Here is a 19,612-nt window from a genome sequence, read left to right on the forward strand (position 1 = left end):
GCGTCAACAGATTCTCTTCAAATAGATTCTAAGCGTCAGTTGAAGTGAAACTGAGTTCAAACCATGAATGACATTCTTTTTGTTCAAGTCACTTTCTGGAAATGCCAAGTTTATGGCTGTCACAATTTATTTTTTTAGTGCTCATGGGTTTTATTGTTTTTTTCTGTTTAGAAATATTAAATAAACAATATTAAATATTGATTTCTTTATCAAAACATACACGTAGTTGGCTTGCTTACTTGTTCATATTGTGTTAACTTGCACATACACAGAAGGCTTTAGTTCAAAGCAAACATGTTTTATGAACGAAATCCTTGGCTACTTTCGCAAAAATACACACAATATGTTGTTTTAAATCTTTTTAAGTTAATGTCTTTTGGCATCAAGTCTGTATTGACTCCATAAATAAATAGATGTTGTTTTTTTTATGGGATTTGTAGGTAACAGCAGGAGTCACGTGATGTCTGACTGATGGATGTAACATGTAACGTTTGATGTTCTGCTTCTTCTACTAATGCAGAGTTCAATTACTTGTTTGTTTCGTAATGTGTGTCTTTATTTTTCATTAGTATAAATTAAAAACATGAATTTCCAGTCCTGCACCTAGGTACAACAAATTATTTTGCTTTGACCATTGACTTGTTGTTTTTTTTTGTCTCCACAATCTCTTCTGGTGTAACAGGACTCCCGTGGGGGTGCCTAAGGGGGTGCGAGAGCATCCTCAATGCACTGTTGTAAAAAAAGCTCCCACAACCTTGTCACAATCCAGGCGCTGTTCCTCAAAGGGCCGTTACATAAATGGCGTGCCCCACACAGTTAGCCTGGTATAGAAAAGGAAAATGGCGGGGGTCTTAGTGTACGCGGTCTCTTGCCGCGAGTCTGACCCACCCGTCAGACAGTACAGTGTACACTGTTCTCATTCAGGCCGGTGAGAGCGAGCTCTTGTTCACTTTTGCTGGCCTAGAGATCCGAAGGCTGAACTCTACCTGAAAGTTTAAGAAGAAGAAATATTCTACAATCTACCTCTTCATAGTTCTTCTTCTTTTCCCTCGCGTGTGACACTCCAAGTTTTACACTCTACGTGTTACATTCTACGTGTTACATTCTACGTATTACATTCTATGTGTTACATTCTACGTGTTACATTCTACGTGTTACATTCTATGTGTTACATTCTATGTGTTACATTCTACGTGTTACATTCTACGTGTTACATTCTACGTGTTACATTCTATGTGTTACATTCTACGTGTTACATTCTACGTGTTACATTCTACGTCTTACATTCTATGTGTTACATTCTACGTGTTACATTCTAAGTATTACATTCTATGTGTTACATCTTTTAACCCATAACCCTCTTTTTGCAGAAGTGTCAGTATTTCCTTTCGCTTTTGTTCTTTCTAATGTTCGAAACTAAACTTCACCACGTTCATCCCTCCGTCTCCATTCCTCCCCCCAATCCCCCATAAGAAGTTGATTCTCTTACCTGCCAATGTAATATTATACTCCAGACAAGACCGAGAGTCAATTTCGGGTTTCCATCCACAATGTCGTTGCTGCTAATGTTGACCAGCTTGATCTGAGAAACAATACAATACACAACATTTAGAGTCTAAACCAGATTGAACTAGTTAGGATTACATTTACAATATAAACGAAGAAGGGGTCTTCCGAAGAAAAGCTGGCTGGACAAATGTACAAGAATGGACCGGCCTCTCTCTTGATATCCTACTAAGAAAATCTGCTGACCAGGAAAAGTGGAGGGATTTGGTCACACGAACTGTCACAACACCCATACGACGAAAGTCAATTGGCAGATGATGAGATCAACCTGATACATTACAGTATACTCCTCTGGATTAAAAGGTAGTGTACAATTAATTGATATATGTAAGGCTTGTCTTCGGTGCCAAAAATTTATTAGGAGTGCAGTATTTTACGTAGATATGCAGTCCAATTAAAGGCGCGGCTAGACGTGGACAAAACTGCCCTCTGCGATGTGCTCATGGCAAGCCAAGGGTCGTTGACAGAGATGGGGGGGGGGAGGGGGGGCGCTGGTCTGGAAGGGGCCCTGAGAAGCACGAACAATCGGGAGTAGCCTGAGTGATCAATTGTTATATAGTATCAAGCCAAATTATGACATCAACCTAAAGTGAACCCTAAGAATAAAAATAAAATTATATATCCTTTTCGTGAGTAACAACAAAAATACATTAATAATATATATTTTAGAGTAATGATACTCATGTAAGGTGCATGGTTATATTTTACTGTAAGGGTGCAAACATGAAGTGCAGAGATAATCACATATTTTTAGTTTTGAGACTTTTAAAAAAAGTATTCATTGTTTCAAAAAGTTAAACCTTTGATCGACATATGGAGTTAGATTCTTCCAATTCTAAATAGATTCACATACAGACAAGGAAGTTGTCTCGCCCTCTGTAAAGAAGGTAAGTCCAGGTATCGAAAACAAATCCGGTATATTTAATCCTCATGAATAACTTTTATTCGCCTGCACAATTAAAGGTGTCGAACAAATATTTCTGCAACTATCCACAGTCAACGTATCCACACAGCGAAACTTGCAAGATCAGAATCTATTATAATCCAGTCAATATCGAAAAAAAAAAGACAACTTTACAAACACCAATATTTTTTTTTTTTTTAGGATTTGCTTTATTTAAATAGCTTCTCACTGCATACATTTGAGCGAAACTTAGATTAGTCTAAACCTGGATTATCTAAAGTTGAAAGGACAGGCCCTATCATCGAAAGTCCACTTCAATAGAAAGAAATGCAATCTGACAAAAAGTTCCGATTCTTCTGAGCAGATTTCTTAAGTGGAGTTAAAATTCGTTTCGGAAAGGGAAAGGGGAAATAAAAGAAAAAATTAGAGTTGTCTTGGGTTAACTTCCCCTGAAATTGTGCTGCATTTGGCACTCACACCTCCTCGCGGCAAATAAACATGCTCTGGGTTTTTCTACGAGTGACAGGAAAACCTGCAAACACGACAGACCGACAGGAGAGATGGTTGATCAAAGTGAACACACACAGAGAGAGAGAGGGATGGATTATTACAGCAGCGTCTTAATAGAATAGGGCTGTTAGGAAAAGTGATAAAATTGATCTAAAATTATCAAATAACAATTATCAGTCTTAAAGATTTCTTTGCAAGATGTCTGCGATTAAGAAAATTAAGTTATCGATTTATTTATTTACTTTTCGTATCAACATTCCATAAAGTTTCCATTCCATTGGTCTTGATAACTACACTAGATGGTCAAGATGGGCATGTCTTTGAGTCCGAAGATAAATGAAGACTGAAGTATTTCACGTGAATACGCAGTCCCAGCCTCGGCCTACATATTTTGCCACATGCAACGCAGACATACCCGTTGTCCGCCGGTGGTCCTCTTTTCACTGTTTATGTCTGTCCTCGGCAGTGGATGATTTTCTTTTGGCCTCAAATGTGTATCCCGCGGCCTTTGTAAGAAATCTCCAGCTGTCTCGTTCAGACAGATACTCTCTACTATGTTACTTAAAGCAAGCTGGCGCCTAAACTGGTCTATAAAGCATTTCCGAGGGGCAATGCTGTTACGCCGACCACCTTTCAGCTCACAGAAAAGATTGCCTTTGGCATACGGTCGTCTCAAATTCGGGATGGGTGCCCTGCCCAGCGTCGAACTACAAAGAGTCCTCTGTACTGGTTTATACTGTCTGTTCCTATGGAATCGAAGTTGACTGTAAAGTCCAATCCTCGCTTTAAAAAGCCGGCCGCATACGTGGTATGGGTAGGTTTGGTCAGTTGCAGATAGGCCTGCTTCTTCTCTCGGCTTTTTGTTGGTTCGGCGCTCTTTCACCCTGGCCACTCTTCTTGCTTCAAATCTCGAGACTTCGAGACTCACATCTCCACGCCACGAGGAACGATCGAAAGCTAGAGCTTCCCAGCCGTGAATGTCGATATCGCACTGTCTTTTATGGTCCTAAGTGATTATGAAGAAAGGGAGCATTAATTGTTACTCGTGTAGAATGATGCGAGATAAGCGCCTCTGACATAAGCTACGTTAAGAACGAGAGATGACTCCAGGATACCACAGTGTAAAGACGTGTTTTTATAGTGAGTTAGATTTTATTAATTGTTACTCATGTAGAATGATGCAATATAAGCGGCTCTGATATAATCTATGTTAAGAACGAGAGACGACTCCAGGATACCAGATAGTAAAGACGTGTTTTTGTAGTGAGTTAGATCTGTTTAAATATCAGTTGATTTCATTTCAAGTTTTTGTCTATACTAAAATAAAAAGTTATATTTAGTTTTGTTCACGAAAGAAGCGTATTCAAATTATTTTAAGTTCTATAATTTAAAATATAACACGACTACGTCGGTATAGTTGTTTATTTGCAATCTGGTGCTATAAGTCAACGATAGAAAACAACACTGTCATTACCGGCATTCCAAAGACTATCTCTGTTTATAGTGCGGTCTTGCCTTCAAATGACAATGATAGAGCGTAGACATCTTTGGGGACAGCGTTCAAGAAGTCTTTATTGCTTCCTGTATAGTACCCATGACTCAGATCCATATACAAGGTGTTGAGAGAACCACTATTTGGTAGACACTGTTTTTGTGTAGGTTGGCGGTGCGGTTTATTCTGCTACACTCTTACTTGAAAGCGTCCAAAAGCACAAATGGCCATATCCAGACGGTTATTAGCTTCCATAAAAAGTGATGCGGAATTTGATACTGTGGTAAAATGGCCTACTACGTTCAGGGGATCGTCCATTCACGGTGATCTTTTAGATTAAAAAGATTTTATTGAGTGTCCTCCTTTAGAAATGATAAGAAATGATATAGTACAGTCATTAAAGTACACAGTGGAAGTATTTATATTGTATCATATTCCTTTGACAACCGGACAAGATACTTAAACCCACTTGATGGTGCCCTTAACCATGAGTTTTACAATAGGTGCACACCTGCACACATAAATTATATATAAATATGTGTATATATAATAGTCTAAACATATATTTTTTAAGTAATAATCATTCACAAACATTCTTAAACATTCATAAACATTCTTAAAAATTCATAAACATTTTTAAACATTCAAAAACATTCATAGAAAAGAGAAAAGCCACGTAAAAATAAATACAACGGGCGCGTGGAGCTACTAATGATGAAAGCTCGCCATGCTATGCTAATAGCGCAACACCTGGCAGACTGTCATGTTTATTAGTAATGCTTAGGTAATAACAGGCATACATGTACATGGGTAATTAAGAGTGTCCGTCACGTGCTGAAGATAATAATGCATATACATAGATAATTTACTCGTATTGAGAGATATACTGCACCTAACAAGGGGCCTCGAGTTCGAACCCCGACTCGAGCAGAGTTTGTTCAGCGCCTAAAGGCAGCACGGAAAACTTCTCCCCCCCCCCTCCACACACTGATCCACAAAAGAGATTGGACAACAGCCCACTAAGCACGCTGTAAGCATGAAACTTGCGCTTATGTAAAATCAATTTAAAAAAACAAAACTGTAACTTAACGATGAGAAACGGACTCCTTTATTAAGAAGAGAACACTGACACTCACGGTCTGCTTGTTGCCAGTTTACACAGTTCTATCCTGAACTGTGTTTAACTGGCCAGTCTCATTCTGTATCTTTCTGTCGAACTGCTACGTTAGTATAGTATCTGATACCTCTGAACAAGACCAAGTATTCGGATGGACAGTTGACTACCACACAGACACACAGCCTACCTAAGACGCGCACGGCACAAAACACATTTATAAAAAACTATCACTAAAACTGTTACATTTTTTGTTTTCATCAAGCACAGCACCCAGTAAACACGCCGAGTCTTAAAGGTGAATTGATACAACAGAAACTTAAGACACCTTTTTTTTTTATCTGGGAAAATAAAACATAAATAAACAACAAAAAAATACATCATTCCCCCCTGTCCCTGCAGAGATTTCCCCCTCCTCAAAAAAACTGTCTTATCGCATCTTTTAAAAAAAAATATTTCACATTAACAAAGGAAAGGGAGGTAATGGAAAGGGAGGTAATGGAAATGGGGGGAGGGGGTCACCTGTTGCTTGGGGAGAGATGGAAAAATATTTTGTGTAAGATTTGAAAAAGAAAAAAAGAAAAAAAAAAGTGACGCGTTAATTTCACAGCAAGACATGAGTAGATACAAGTGTCAAGGATAATCACAACACAACTGTTTAGACAATGTGCTTCCATCATGTATTTTTTTTTTACTTTAATACATAACGTAAGCACTGACATCGACACGGGACTATTATCATTGTATCCAGGTAGAAACTTGAGTTCCTTCAAATGTTCCGTGAGCTACAGTGGGTTTGAGAGATGGGTTGAGACAGTTTCATATCCGCAGCTGGTCTTGAGATGGGTTGAGACTGTTTCATATCCGCAGCTGGTCTTGAGATGGGTTCAGACAGTTTCATATCCGCAGCTGGTCTTGAGATGGGTTCAGACAGTTTCATATCCGAAGCTGGTCTTGAGATGGGTTGAGACAGTTTCATATCAGTTTCATATCCGCAGCTGGTCTTGTGGTGGGTTGAGACAGTTTCATATCCGCAGCTGGTCTTGAGATGGGTTGAGACAGTTTCATATCCGCAGCTGGTCTTGAGATGGGTTGAGACAGTTTCATATCCGCAGCTGGTCTTGAGATGGGTTGAGACACTTTTATTTCAGCAGCTAGTCCTGAGATGTGCTGAGAAAGATTATCTAAGAAGCTAGTTCTGAGATGTGCTGAGAAAGCTTATCTAAGAAGCTAGTCTTGAGATGTGTTGAGAAAGATTTATTTAAGAAGCTAGTCTTGAGATGTCTCGAGAAAGATTTATCTAAGAAGCTAGTCTTCAGATGTCTTGAGAAAGATTTATCTAAGAAGCTAGTCTTCAAATGTCTTGAGAAAGATTTATCTAAGAAACTAGTCTTGCGATGCCTTGAGAAAGATTCATCTAAGAAGCTAGTCTTGAGATGTGTTGAGAAAGATTTATCTAAGAGGCTAGTCTTGAGATGTGTTGAGAAAGATTTATCTAAGAAGCTAATCTTGAGATGTTTCGGGAAAGATTTATCTAAGAAGCTAATCTTGAGATGTTTCGGGAAAGATTTATCTAAGAAGCTAGTCTTGAGATGTGTTGAGAAAGATTTATGTAAAAAGCTAGTCTTGAGATGTGTTGAGAAAGATTCATCTAAGAAGCTAGTCTTGAGATGTCTTGAGAAAGATTTATCTAAGAAGCTAGTATTGAGATGTGTTGAGAAAGATTTATCTAAAAAGCTAGTCTTGAGGATGGTTTGAGACAGTTTCATATCCATAGCTAGTCTTGAGATGGGTTGAAACAGATTCACCTCAGAATCTAATCTTGAAGCATCTTCCTCTGCTAGTTAAGGATCTCACGTAAAAAACGCTGCAATGATTTTACGACTGATGTCTTTAAATTTGCTTTTGTTCATGTGGTCATAGAACTGACTGAGGAACTCGTCAAGTCTTCAGTTACGTTCATGGGATCAAAGAACTGACTGAGGAACTCGTCAAGTCTTCAGTTACGTTCATGGGATCAAAGAACTGACTGAGGAACTCGTCAAGTCTACAGTTACGTTCATGGGATCAAAGAACTGACTGAGGAACTCGTCAAGTCTACAGTTATGTTCATGGGATCAAAGAACTCACTCAGGAACTCGTCAAGTCTACAATTACGTTCATGGGATCAAAGAACTCACCCAGGAACTCGTCAAGTCTACAGTTACGTTCATGGGATCAAAGAACTCACCCAGGAACTCGTCAAGTCTACAGTTATGTTCATGGGATCAAAGAACTCACTCAGGAACTCGTCAAGTCTACAGTTATGTTCATGGGATCAAAGAACTCACCCAGGAACTCGTCAAGTCTACAGTTACGTTCGTCCCTTTAATGTTCATCCACAGTATCTCTGACTCTGATAAATACCATATATATTTTATTTCAGTAGTTTCAATGACCACGTGATTGAACACCACACCCTGATCTCCGAGTCGGCCAAATCTCGATCGCTTTAGTGCTTTTAAAACATATAATGGTAAATGCCTTAGTTTTATACCTCATGCCTGTAAATCAAGCAAGTTATTTCGGAGCTCCTTACAAGTATTTCAAGAATGTCATTCTGAGACCAGTTCTAGAATTGACCTGATTTCTTGTTCGCTAGCCACTAGATACTTCGTTCATCGGAATTATGAAGGTAATAAAAGACAAGGAAAGATGAACATTCCTCGCCTCTAGACTAATTTCCAAAAATTCTCACCAAACTTTTCAAAGCAAGGAATAAATGTATGTACTGCTTTTTATTAAACTGCTGAGATAATGATCACATCGACTCGTGGGTGTTATGGCTTGAGCCTCTGCCTACCCTACCCCCAGAACAAAAAAAAAACAAAACTGCAGGGGCGTAGGCGATACGACTAAGATCACGCCTGGGTACAATCTGCATTTGGTATGATGTCCAGCATTTTAAATCAGTTCTAATTGATCATGTTGAATGCAGAGCTAGAGAGGAGGATCCTAGCGATGGAATTGAGATGCTACAGAAGGATCCTAGACATCACATTCAAAGACCGCATCACAAACCAAGAAATCAGAGACAGGGTTACTGCAGCGATCAGAGCCCATTACGACCTGCTAACTATTGTAAAAAGACGAAAGCTTAAAACCTATGGCCACATTACAAGATCTACGGGGCTCGCAAAGACCTTCCTTCAGGGAACAGTGCCAGGAAAAGAAGAAGAGGCAGACAGAAAAAGCGATGGGAGAACAACATTAAAGAATGGACGGCCTGCCATTGAGAGAGGTTCAAAACAAGGCAAAAAAAAAGGGAGGAATGGAGAAAGACGGTCGACAAATCTTGCCTGGTGCCCCAACGGTCCAACAGACTAAGGGATAGCTAAAAATTGATCATCTTGGCTTAGATTTAATTTAGTCATTCCTAATCTATGTTATATGTATATTGGTAGCATAGATGGAAGCATAGATTGGCATAATATATTGTAACTATGTAAGCGTTTTAAAAGGTAAACTTGTGCTCTACTACACAGCGACTCTAGACCGTTCCCACTTCACTATACTGAGATACTGTGGAAATAGAAGTTCAACTTGAAATAGAAAATGCTTTCCTGTGTTTTTTTCTAACGTTAAAATTGTAAAAATGTCATAAACATTTTCCCAGATTTTGTAAACAGAATAACAAATGCCTGCATTCTTTTATAAATAACCTCCCCTTTCATTCGACTATTTATGGATGAAATGTTTAAATAAACAGTAAGTTTTGGAATGACATTTTTTTTTCCTTTTTTTTTAATAATAATAATAATCTTTATTATCCGTAAAGAAATTTGTCTTACAATTTGTGCATATATATATATATATATATATATATATATATATATATATATAAAGTCAGTAATGATTAAGTCTCTACCAATACCCCATTTCTAATCAACACCTCCCCCCCCCCCCTTCGAATATAACCATTAACTCTCATACATATGAAAAAAAAAAAAAAGGAAAATAATCAACAGCTACTGATATTATTAGCATGAGATGAATGTATGCTTCTGGTAAACCACATACGAAAGTAAATCTAGACGTTGAAACATAGTAGACACCAAAATGTTTGATATTTTTAAAGACAATCTTTTTTTTTTTACTTTATCTATGTAAGAAATATTCGACATACAACAATGTATACACATTTATTATATGCAAATACATTGAATTTTATGAACATTTTTTTGGTCTCCTTTGCATGCATATCTAGACAAGTAGTGAATGTTTAAAGCAGTTCATAGAACATCTACATGTAGCCTCAAAAAACGGAATGATCCATATCTGCTTAGTCTACAGAAACAAGGCATGCTGGCAGGGAAACTTAAACAGAATGAGCAACTCAGTTCTTTAAGACAGATCTTGTCTTATATATTACTTAAGGAATAGGAAGAAATAAAAACTTATATAATTCTAGACAGGGAGAAAACTCAACCACAGAAGGTGCATGAATAAAAAAAAAAAGAATTAAACCAGCAAAATATTTTTACAAATCTTAATATTTGCCACTAATTGAATGACTGATTGGTTGTTGTTGTTTTTTTATATTGATGTATGTTTTGTTTTTGAGAATGAACATTTGTTCAAAATTTGAACTTGATCCGAGAATGGGAAGTGAGTGAAAAATAAACGTGTAAAAGAATCCTCCCAGACAGACAGACAGACGGAGTGACTTGATATAAGATATGTAGAATAAAAAACAACCCTTGTTCATAAGCCAGGAAATAGAGAGGAAAAAAATCGAACGCATCCAAATAAAGTCTGTTAGATATGACGTGTGTGGCTAAGTAGGCAGGCGTGTGGCTAAGTAGGCATGTGTGTGGCTAAGTAGGCAGGTGTGTGGCTAAGTATGCAGGTGTGTGGCTAAGTAGGCAGATGTGTGGCTAAGTAGGCAGGTGAGTGGCTAAGTAGGCAGGTGTGTGGCTTAGTATGCAAGTGTGTGGCTAAGTAGGCAGGTGTGTGTGGAACAGCCAACACACGGGACCACAGTGCTTCTGAAGTGGAATACTACGTTTACATCTAGATCTATCAGACTAGTTTTAAATCATGGTTGTAAAGCGCACCTTTCACGTTAGTGCATGCTCAGTGCGCTATGGTCCAATCTCTTTCGTGAAATAAAGAGAGGGAAGAAGGTCGTCCGTGTTGCGTTTAGAGAGCTCAGCAGCATATTCAGACTTTCAGCAATACCACTACCGTATTTTCCCACATATACCCCGCACACATCTATACCCCGCACACATCTATACCCCACACCAATTACAAAATAAGTAAATACGAAATGGTTCCACCCGCAGCCTTTTAAATCTTGACCATCTTGAATGCCTTGCCACAACAGTGGTAAGATGAATTAACTGGGGTGTATGAGCTTCAGTATTGGTGTTCCCTCCCCCCCTCCCTCCGTGTTCGATCCAACTCCGTCACCGCCCTAGCGCCCCGAGGACAATACTTACATAAAAGTTGTTCTCCAAAACTTCCAGCGCCCTGTTCAAGTTGTTGATGTGATGGACGCGTAATCTCCCTTTTTCTGGTTTCTGGAATGAAAGATGGAACATGTTTATATATATGTGTGTGTGTTTATATGATCGAACAGGTAAAAACTGAAAGCAAGCCATGTATTCACACACACACACACACAAATTAAATAAATAAATATTACAAGCAAGTAAAGAGAGAACAAAAATCAATTTGCTGAGAAGATGGAATGTAAGAAAAGCAGGTCATACACTTTAAGAATGCTTAATCATTGAACCAGGCAGGGGCGTAGCTAGGGTTGGGGAGAGGGGTCCAAATTCAAAAGTCCCCCCCTCCCTGGGAGCCCCAAATGAATGTCTTAATCTTTCTTTACATTAAATATTAAATATTACGCCACTGCCATGTAATCTTGCTATTCCCGTGGAGTCATATACTAGACAGCATTGATCTAGATCAGTGATTCCCAAAGTGGTCCATATAGACCCCCAGGGGTCTACGAAGACTTCCAAGGGGTCTACGAAAGGGAAAACATAAATTGGGGGTCTATGAGATGTCCACGGGGGTCTACGATAATAGATTTCATTTAAACAGGTCGTGACTTTAATTTTAACTTAAAATTATTGTAATTCTTTCATACACTAATATATTATTTGTACCCGAGTTAATTCTTTAAATATTTATCCTGCTTTTCAAACGAAATATTGTTGTATCTAATTTAAATACTTATTTAACTAGCTTCATTTTATCGACATGCAACCAATGTTTAAAAAAAAAATGTAGACTGTACAGAGCTGATTATTTAAAATTGGTCTTTATTTCTTCCTTGTCATACTAGCGGTTGCCATAAGTGACTTTTTTATACCGATTTGAAATCAATTATGCTGAAGGATCATTTGAGACAATGCCTGCACCCTGACAAAATACATAAAGATTTGAAAAACATTCAAACACTCAAAGATCAGAATAGACCCACAAACTCTCTCTTCGACACCATATAGAGAAGATAATAGTTTGTGAGCGTCTTACAAAATCTCTTTACATATAGCAAAAAAAAAAAAAGAAAAATGCTAAAGGTACAACATTGATTTTATCTTCCTTTGTAGTTTTAAATAACTGTTTTACACAAATCTACATCTGATATTATTGAATGAATTTCTTTAACCAACAGTACAGTTTAAGGTCACATCTGTGACATGAGTTAAAAAATTAAAAGCTTCTTTTGTAATTCTTTCCAAACGACATATATACAGTTTAGGATCAGCGGTGAACAGACTCTGACAGGGTGTAGCCCTGTGTGCTGCAAACTGCCTAAAGGTCGCCGGCTCCTTATTTTTAACAGGGTTGACCCACGAAACCTTTCCCATGTTCGGGTATAGTTGCAATGCAGCACAGTTTCAATTCAATTTTCCTTCTGCTTGGTGGGCTGCAAGCCAAGGCTAATGAGCCCTTCCTGCCCAAAGCTGACTGGTTTAGGTACTCACTAGGTACTCACCTTCACCCCTTCCCCTATTAGTGAAAACAGTTCTGCGTACCCAATATTTGAGCCACACGTGAAAGATCAAAACAGCTCTTTGCGAAAACTTTTACAATGATACATAAGGCTAATTAATTAATTAATTGATTACTATTTAATGTTTTAGGACTACTTCATAGAACAACAAATTGCTACATGAAACATAATATCCGTAGCAACGGATAAAAGATGTGCAAAAAAAAAAAAGATAACAAAAACATTTCCAATGTGCTTGGTGATTCCAGTAATAAATATAAATTATTTTAATTAGATTAAATTTAAATTTTGTAATTTAAAAAAATAGACAGATCTCTATAACCCTATTTGTAGCTTTAAATTATTTTTTCATTCTTTAACTCACTGCAGTTAGAAATTTGTTTTAAAAATGTTTTGATGAATTTGCAAAATTCAATACAAGTTAAGTAGGGGGTCTACCGAAAGTCAGAAAACATGCCAAGGGGTCTACGAGACAAAAAAGTTTGGGAACCACTGATCTAGATGATGTTATAGATGTCTCTGCTGCCCAGAACGCACGACATGAGGCGATATAAAATGAGATTTGTCACTTGCGCATTATCTCCCGAATAAACAACGGAATTATTCATTAATAAGAGTCTTATTGATTATTTTTTTGTTAATTTTACTTGTATACTGAACCAATTAGAATTTGGTCATGTATATATTTATTAAGTACACTATCTCATGTCGAATGCCAAAATGCAGAGGCCTCTAAAATGGTCAAGCCCCCGGGGCCCCAAATCCCTCGCTACGAGATTAACATTCAGTGGATCAATCTTGATTCAAAGATACGTTTACATCAAGAAGATCTTCAAACAACACACGATGTAAGGTGTTTATTATGAGCAGATTAGAAACAGATATTCCTTGACAATTAACATTTGATATTACGGTAGAGTTTATAAAAACTTATCAAAAGATAGAGAAGCGATAGCCACAAGTGAGAGTGAATTAGCCTCTTACATAGAGGTCAGTTCGAAATAAATCAATGTAACTTAATATAAAGAACTGCTAGATTCAAAGAAGGTAAAAAGATTCAAACACAACTCTATTAACTTCGACCGATGGTAAGTTGGTTTTGTGTATCAATCTGTAAACTTCAATCGAAGTTAAATCAGACCGTAAACACTGGCTGTTGGCTTCACATTGAGATAAGCTAGTGTTACGAAGGCTAGGTATGTGTGGCTAGTCTAAAATAAGAATATATTAGCCTTAATACTAATAATTTTAGCCTGATATAAAAAAAATAAACATTGAAATAGACTAGCAATGAAAGAAGATAAATCTGTAATCCCTAGATAAACTCAATTAGTTCTTTAATCACTGGTTATATTGAATAGTTGTGGCATTTCCAATTCGGATTTTCATTATGTATTAATCTCACAATGTTGTTCAAGTTTGTGTAATGAGGGGAGACAACTAGAGAACATAGCCAGGATATTATTGTGAGTAGCACTCTTTGTGCCCCTTCTTACATACACAAATGTCCCGGATTTTAAAAAGCTTACATTCACTCATTCAGCCTGTCTGTCTGTCTGATACAAATGTTATGTACGTTATTTCTCCTTCTTCAATTTTCGGGTTAAGTTGAAAATTTGCATGATTATTCATTGTCCTTAACAAAAAAAGAGTGAATAAAATTTAAAAAAAAAGGAACCAATAAAATATTTAATTAATAATACGTAATTTATAGTGTTTGATATAGAAAAGGGAATAAATCTTACAGTATTGAGACATGTGGATGTGGCTGTAAATGTGCAGTACTTTTCCTTATATAATCTTTTTTTTTATTTTTTATTTTAAGTTTTTGCTTGTTTTGTTATTCTCTTGTATAATTGCTCTATCTGGATAGTCGACTGTTAGTTAGCAATGACGTCGTTCTTTAAATTTTTACCATACGTTCCCCAATGATGTAAAGGTCATCTTTGCACCAACTGCCCTATAGACCACAAGGTCTGAAAAGGGAACTGTACTTTTTTTTTTTCGTTTCCCAATTGTTCAGGTGAATGCGATGAATCAGTGTTTTAGATGAATCCGTTTTTAGATGAATCAGTGTTTTAGATGAATCAGTGTTTTAGATGAATCAGTGTTTTAGATGAATCCGTTTTTATATGAATCAGTGTTTTAGATGAATCCGTTTTTTATATGAATCAGTGTTCTAGATGAATCCGTTTTTTTAGATGAATCAGTGTTCTAGATGAATCCGTTTTTTATATGAATCAGTGTTCTAGATGAATCCGTTTTTTAGATGAATCAGTGTTTTAGATGAATCAGTGTTTTAGATGAATCAGTGTTTTAGATGAATCCGTTTTTAGATGAGTGTTTTAGATGAATCAGTGTTTAAGATGAATCCGTTTTTAGATGACTCAGTGTTTTAGATGAATCAGTGTTTTAGATGAAGTGTTTTAGATGAATCAGTGTTTTAGATGAATCAGTGTTTTAGGTAAGTTTTACGTTGACACGACCTAATGCACCTACCCTTAAATATTTTGTAACACAAAAAAAAAAAAAAAGTCTTACAAGACTAAGTCCAGCGAGTACTTCCAGTAACGAAAGCAGACGCTCACCATCTCGAAGGTCTGTGAATAGGTCAGTGATGGTCGCTCGTTTCGCCTGTAAAAAAGGAAACAATTGGTGAAACCTACATAATGCACGAAATTTTCTTTTCCTAAACACTTTTTTTTTCTCTGTTTCTCTGGGTCTAACATTAATAAATAAATAAATAAATAAATAAATAAATAAATAAATAAATAAATAAATAAATAAATAAATAAATAAATAAATAAATAAATAAATAAAACCAAGCAAGCAAGAATGTGGACATGCAATCAACCAGAATGGTCGAGCTATGTTCCGTCGGTTTCTAGATTACCTTTAGGGACTCAATACAAGAGCGAAGGATTTATTCCTTTTTTTTTTTTATGTTTTGATCAAGTTGAAATTTTGCATAATTATTTATAGTCAATATACACGAATCAATCCAAAAATAAACAATCAGTTAATTATTTAGCACTAATTGATTTATATTTGTTATAGATAGAGAAGAAAGGGAGATAAACACTGTAATTTTCAGATAGGTATCAGCACTTTGCGATTTCTTCCCTTAGATAAACTTTTTTTTTTTTTAAATGCTCGTAATTTCTTCCAAATCTCTGGTTGGGCCAGCACAAACCCTCAGTTTTAAATGCATTAAATTCAATCGTATTGTAAAAAATATTCCTAAAACAAAAAGTCAATAAATAATACATTTCTCTGAAGAGTCAGCACCTTACTTCCTCCTGTACCATCGTCCGTCCTAAACAGAGACTTGTGACTAACTAACACACACAGACACAATACGCATTGGTCTAGTGACATCTTCTGGTACAGCGCTTTGTTTCCTAGCTGAGGGGTGTTGGGATCGAATCATGTAATTTTTAATTTCGGAATCTTTAAATCTTTAACCTAGCTATAATGATCGATCTCCTGGGGAAACGTAAAGGCGACTGGTCGTTGTGCTGGCCACATGACATCCTCGTTAAACTTTACATCTGTACCATGAATCGCTAAGTGTAAAACGGGGATGGGGAGATTATTTTTGCGTAGTTCCATACATGCATTCGAATGTATTTTAATGAATATCTATTACGCTTCTGTTGAAGAGCGTTACAATGACCTGTGGGGAGCACCACTGATGTACAAATTTCACACTCGATAATAAAAACATATCATATGATTCATTGTGCCGGGGAAATAACAAATATTGCGATCATTTCCTAAATATTTACGCAGTTGCTTCCCTTGACACCAAAGCATATTTTTTTTTTTTAAATGTAGAAATTGTTTCTACTAAACTTTCTTAACTCTTAGACCACAAGCACCACCTACACACCTTGCTCAGCTGTGAATTGATCCATTTGGTAAAAGTCTTTTTCTGGACATCTTCTCTCTCATCTGAAATTATAATACAAATATCAACAGGTCAATAACAAAAAAAAACATTGAGACTTATAACTTTCTGTGGGTTCCAAAATCCTATTGCAAGCTGCTCAACTCCAATCAAACCTGTAATGACTTCTAGTTCTTCTCAAATAGTACACTGTTATAATTACAACAAAGACATATTTATGTGTGTATTAAAATTGTAAATTGTCAATAGAATATCTGAACAATTTTTGAACATATTTTTCAAGTGTTCATCGTAGCTTAATACGATGGATATTACGTCATCCATGATCATTATTATTATTGTAGTCCATGATTATTACTACAAATAATAATTATAGCGGCAAAAAAGGGCAACGATTACTAAACAAAAATTCCTTTGGTGTTAGCGAAAAAATAAAAGGTTTGAATGTTATACCAGTTATATCTACAGTATTTTAAGTCTCAATATTACTGGTTAGTTGTGCAATCTGTACATTCACAATAGAAATAAACTTCGTAAAATTCTAAAGGCTTCTAGTAAGGTCATTGATAACAAACAAATCCCATTAGGGCAACTGTTCAAGAGAAACATTCAGAAGAAAGCTACAATGCCCATCACAAAGGCGATATAAGACACCGAATATAAAAGCAAATATACAAAGTAAAAAACTCTAGGCAATCAAATCATTAACAACAATTCCTTTGATATCATCATTTCAAATTGAATGTTTGAGTGAAGCCGTGGTAAACACATATATTTTGTTTTCTATATTTATAATGTTTTGTTTGGTGTAATGCACAGGTTGTAAGACAAATTACCTTGTCGGTAATATTTTTTTTCTATGTGTTCAAATAAGTCATCTGTATTCAAGAACGTATGACTAGTGATCAGGACTAGTGACAAGACTACTCCTGCACCCATACCGGTGAATGACTTTAGGTCGCCCTGGCTGAAAACTACAGACCTTGACGATTTGAATCAATCCAATGGCAATGTATCGTGGTCTATAACAAAGTGGCTACATTCAGTTTCAGCCATATTGAATCAAGGTGAGAAAGGTGTTACAGATGTTGCATGAGCATGAGGAGTCGGGTAAGCAGACCAGGTGAGATCAAGGTGTACAAGTGATACTGGAACCAAGTCTTTCCACTTCTTTGAAGGTAATTAACCTCAGGCTACAACTATTTGACTCAGAGAGTGAGTCTGTCAGCGACTTCCTAAGACAGTGGGGGGAAGAAAAGAACTGAAAGGGGAGAGAACTAGAATATTTCGCACAATTTGTTCATTTTGTCTAGGAAGCTAGAAACTATAAGTTTTGTCGTTTTCTCTACTGCAGCGGTTCTCAACCTTTTAAGCTCGGCGACCCCTTTTTACATTCTCCCACTCTGCAGCGACCCCCCCACCCCAAACACACATATACAGCAATAGAAGAAAAGTCAATAACAATCCATATTTTCGATGGTCTTAGGCGACCCCTGGCAAATCGTCAATCGACCCCTAAGGAAGTCGCGACCCACAGGTTGAGAACCCCTGCTCTACTGGCTCAAGCTTTCTATCCAAAGATCAGAAATGTACGTCAAAGCTTTAGTTTCCACGCCAAGTAATTCACTATTATCTCATGTGCAATCAACCCCATATTAAAGAGACTCTTTACGATCGTGCAGTAGCGGCGACACTCCATTCTTTAACCTTATAGAGTTCTTCAACAAACAAAAACTCTTGGCGAGCAGTGGATTCAAGATCCAGACTTTTACAAACTAGAGTGTGGAGATCTCAAGTCCTTCAAAACCAAGTGACTAAACCTTCCCATTTCTTGACTCGTATTCATATCTTATAAATATCAGATGTTCCTCGAGAAGATAATTACGTCCTACGCGTCCCACTTCCCTGACTCACATGATGATAGTGATGATGATAGTGATTATGATTGTGATGATGATTGTGATGATGATGATGAAGATTGTGATGATTGTGATTATGATTGTGGTGAAGATTGTGATAATGATTGGGATGATGATTGTGATGATGATCGGGATGATTATTGTGATTATGATTGGGATGATGAAAGTGATGATGATTGTGATTATGATTGGGATGATGTTAGTGATGATTATTGTGATTATGATTGGGAGGATGAAAGTGATGATGTTAGTGATGATAATTGTGATATGATTGGGATGATGAAAGTGATGATGTTAGTGATGATTATTGTGATTATGATTGGGATGATAAGTGATGATGTTGGTGATGATTATTGTGATTATGATTGGGATGATGAAAGTGATGATGATTGTGATTATGATTGGGATGATGTTAGTGATGATTATTGTGATTATGATTGGGATGATGAAAGTGATGATGTTAGTGATGATAATTGTGATTATGATTGGGATGATGAAACTGATGATGTTAGTGATGATTATTGGGATGATGATTGGGATGATGATTGTGATGATGTTAGTGATGATTATTGTGAGTATGATTGGGATGATGAAAGTGATGATGTTAGTGATGATAATTGTGATTATGATTGGGATGATGAAAATGATGATGTTAGTGATGATTATTGTGATTATGATTAGGATGATGAAAGTGATGATGTTAGTGATGAAGATTGTGATTATGATTGGATGATGAAAGTGATGATGTTAGTGATGATTATTGTGATTATGATTGGGATGGTGAAAGTGATGATGTTAGTGATGATTATTGTGATTATGATTGGGATGATGAAAGTGATGATGTTAGTGATGATAATTGTGTATATGATTGGGATGATGAAAGTGATGATGTTAGTGATGATTATTGTGATTATGATTGGGATGATGAAAGTGATGATGTTAGTGATGATTATTGTGATTATGATTGGGATGATGAAAATGATGATGATTGGGATGATGATTGTGATAATGATAGTGATGATAATTGGGTTTAAAAAAAAAACATGGTACTCTATGCCCTATTTAATAACCTCGTTTGGTTTCTTAAGTTTACTATGCTATTCAGTTAAGTCACTGAAGACAAACCGCCTGCTTCCTATCTGTAAAGAAAATAAACTGAAACCGTGTACAACATCAGAATGA

The 19,612-nt window shown here is 36.6% G+C and overlaps 1 protein-coding gene across 15 annotated transcripts in view; it reads right to left on the reverse strand.

Annotated features, from left to right (window-relative positions):
- Window positions 1–19,612, reverse strand: part of LOC106077258 (dystrophin-like) — a 331,854-nt gene that overhangs the window by 238,035 nt on the left and 74,207 nt on the right. For 14 of the 15 annotated variants that reach the window (XM_056033067.1, XM_056033069.1, XM_056033060.1 and 11 more), the window contains 4 exons: window positions 16,494–16,555; window positions 15,143–15,235; window positions 11,070–11,150; window positions 1,490–1,582 (listed from right to left, as the gene is read on the reverse strand). In XM_056033067.1, the coding sequence (XP_055889042.1) occupies window positions 1,490–1,582; window positions 11,070–11,150; window positions 15,143–15,235; window positions 16,494–16,555 (329 nt within the window). Of the gene's footprint in view, window positions 1–1,489; window positions 1,583–5,608; window positions 5,628–11,069; window positions 11,151–15,142; window positions 15,236–16,493; window positions 16,556–19,612 lie in introns of those variants that run through there. The other variant, XM_056033074.1, reaches the window with a different exon arrangement.

The sequence above is a fragment of the Biomphalaria glabrata genome, chromosome 6 (assembly GCF_947242115.1).
Source record: "Biomphalaria glabrata chromosome 6, xgBioGlab47.1, whole genome shotgun sequence".
Classification (NCBI taxonomy): domain Eukaryota; kingdom Metazoa; phylum Mollusca; class Gastropoda; family Planorbidae; genus Biomphalaria; species Biomphalaria glabrata.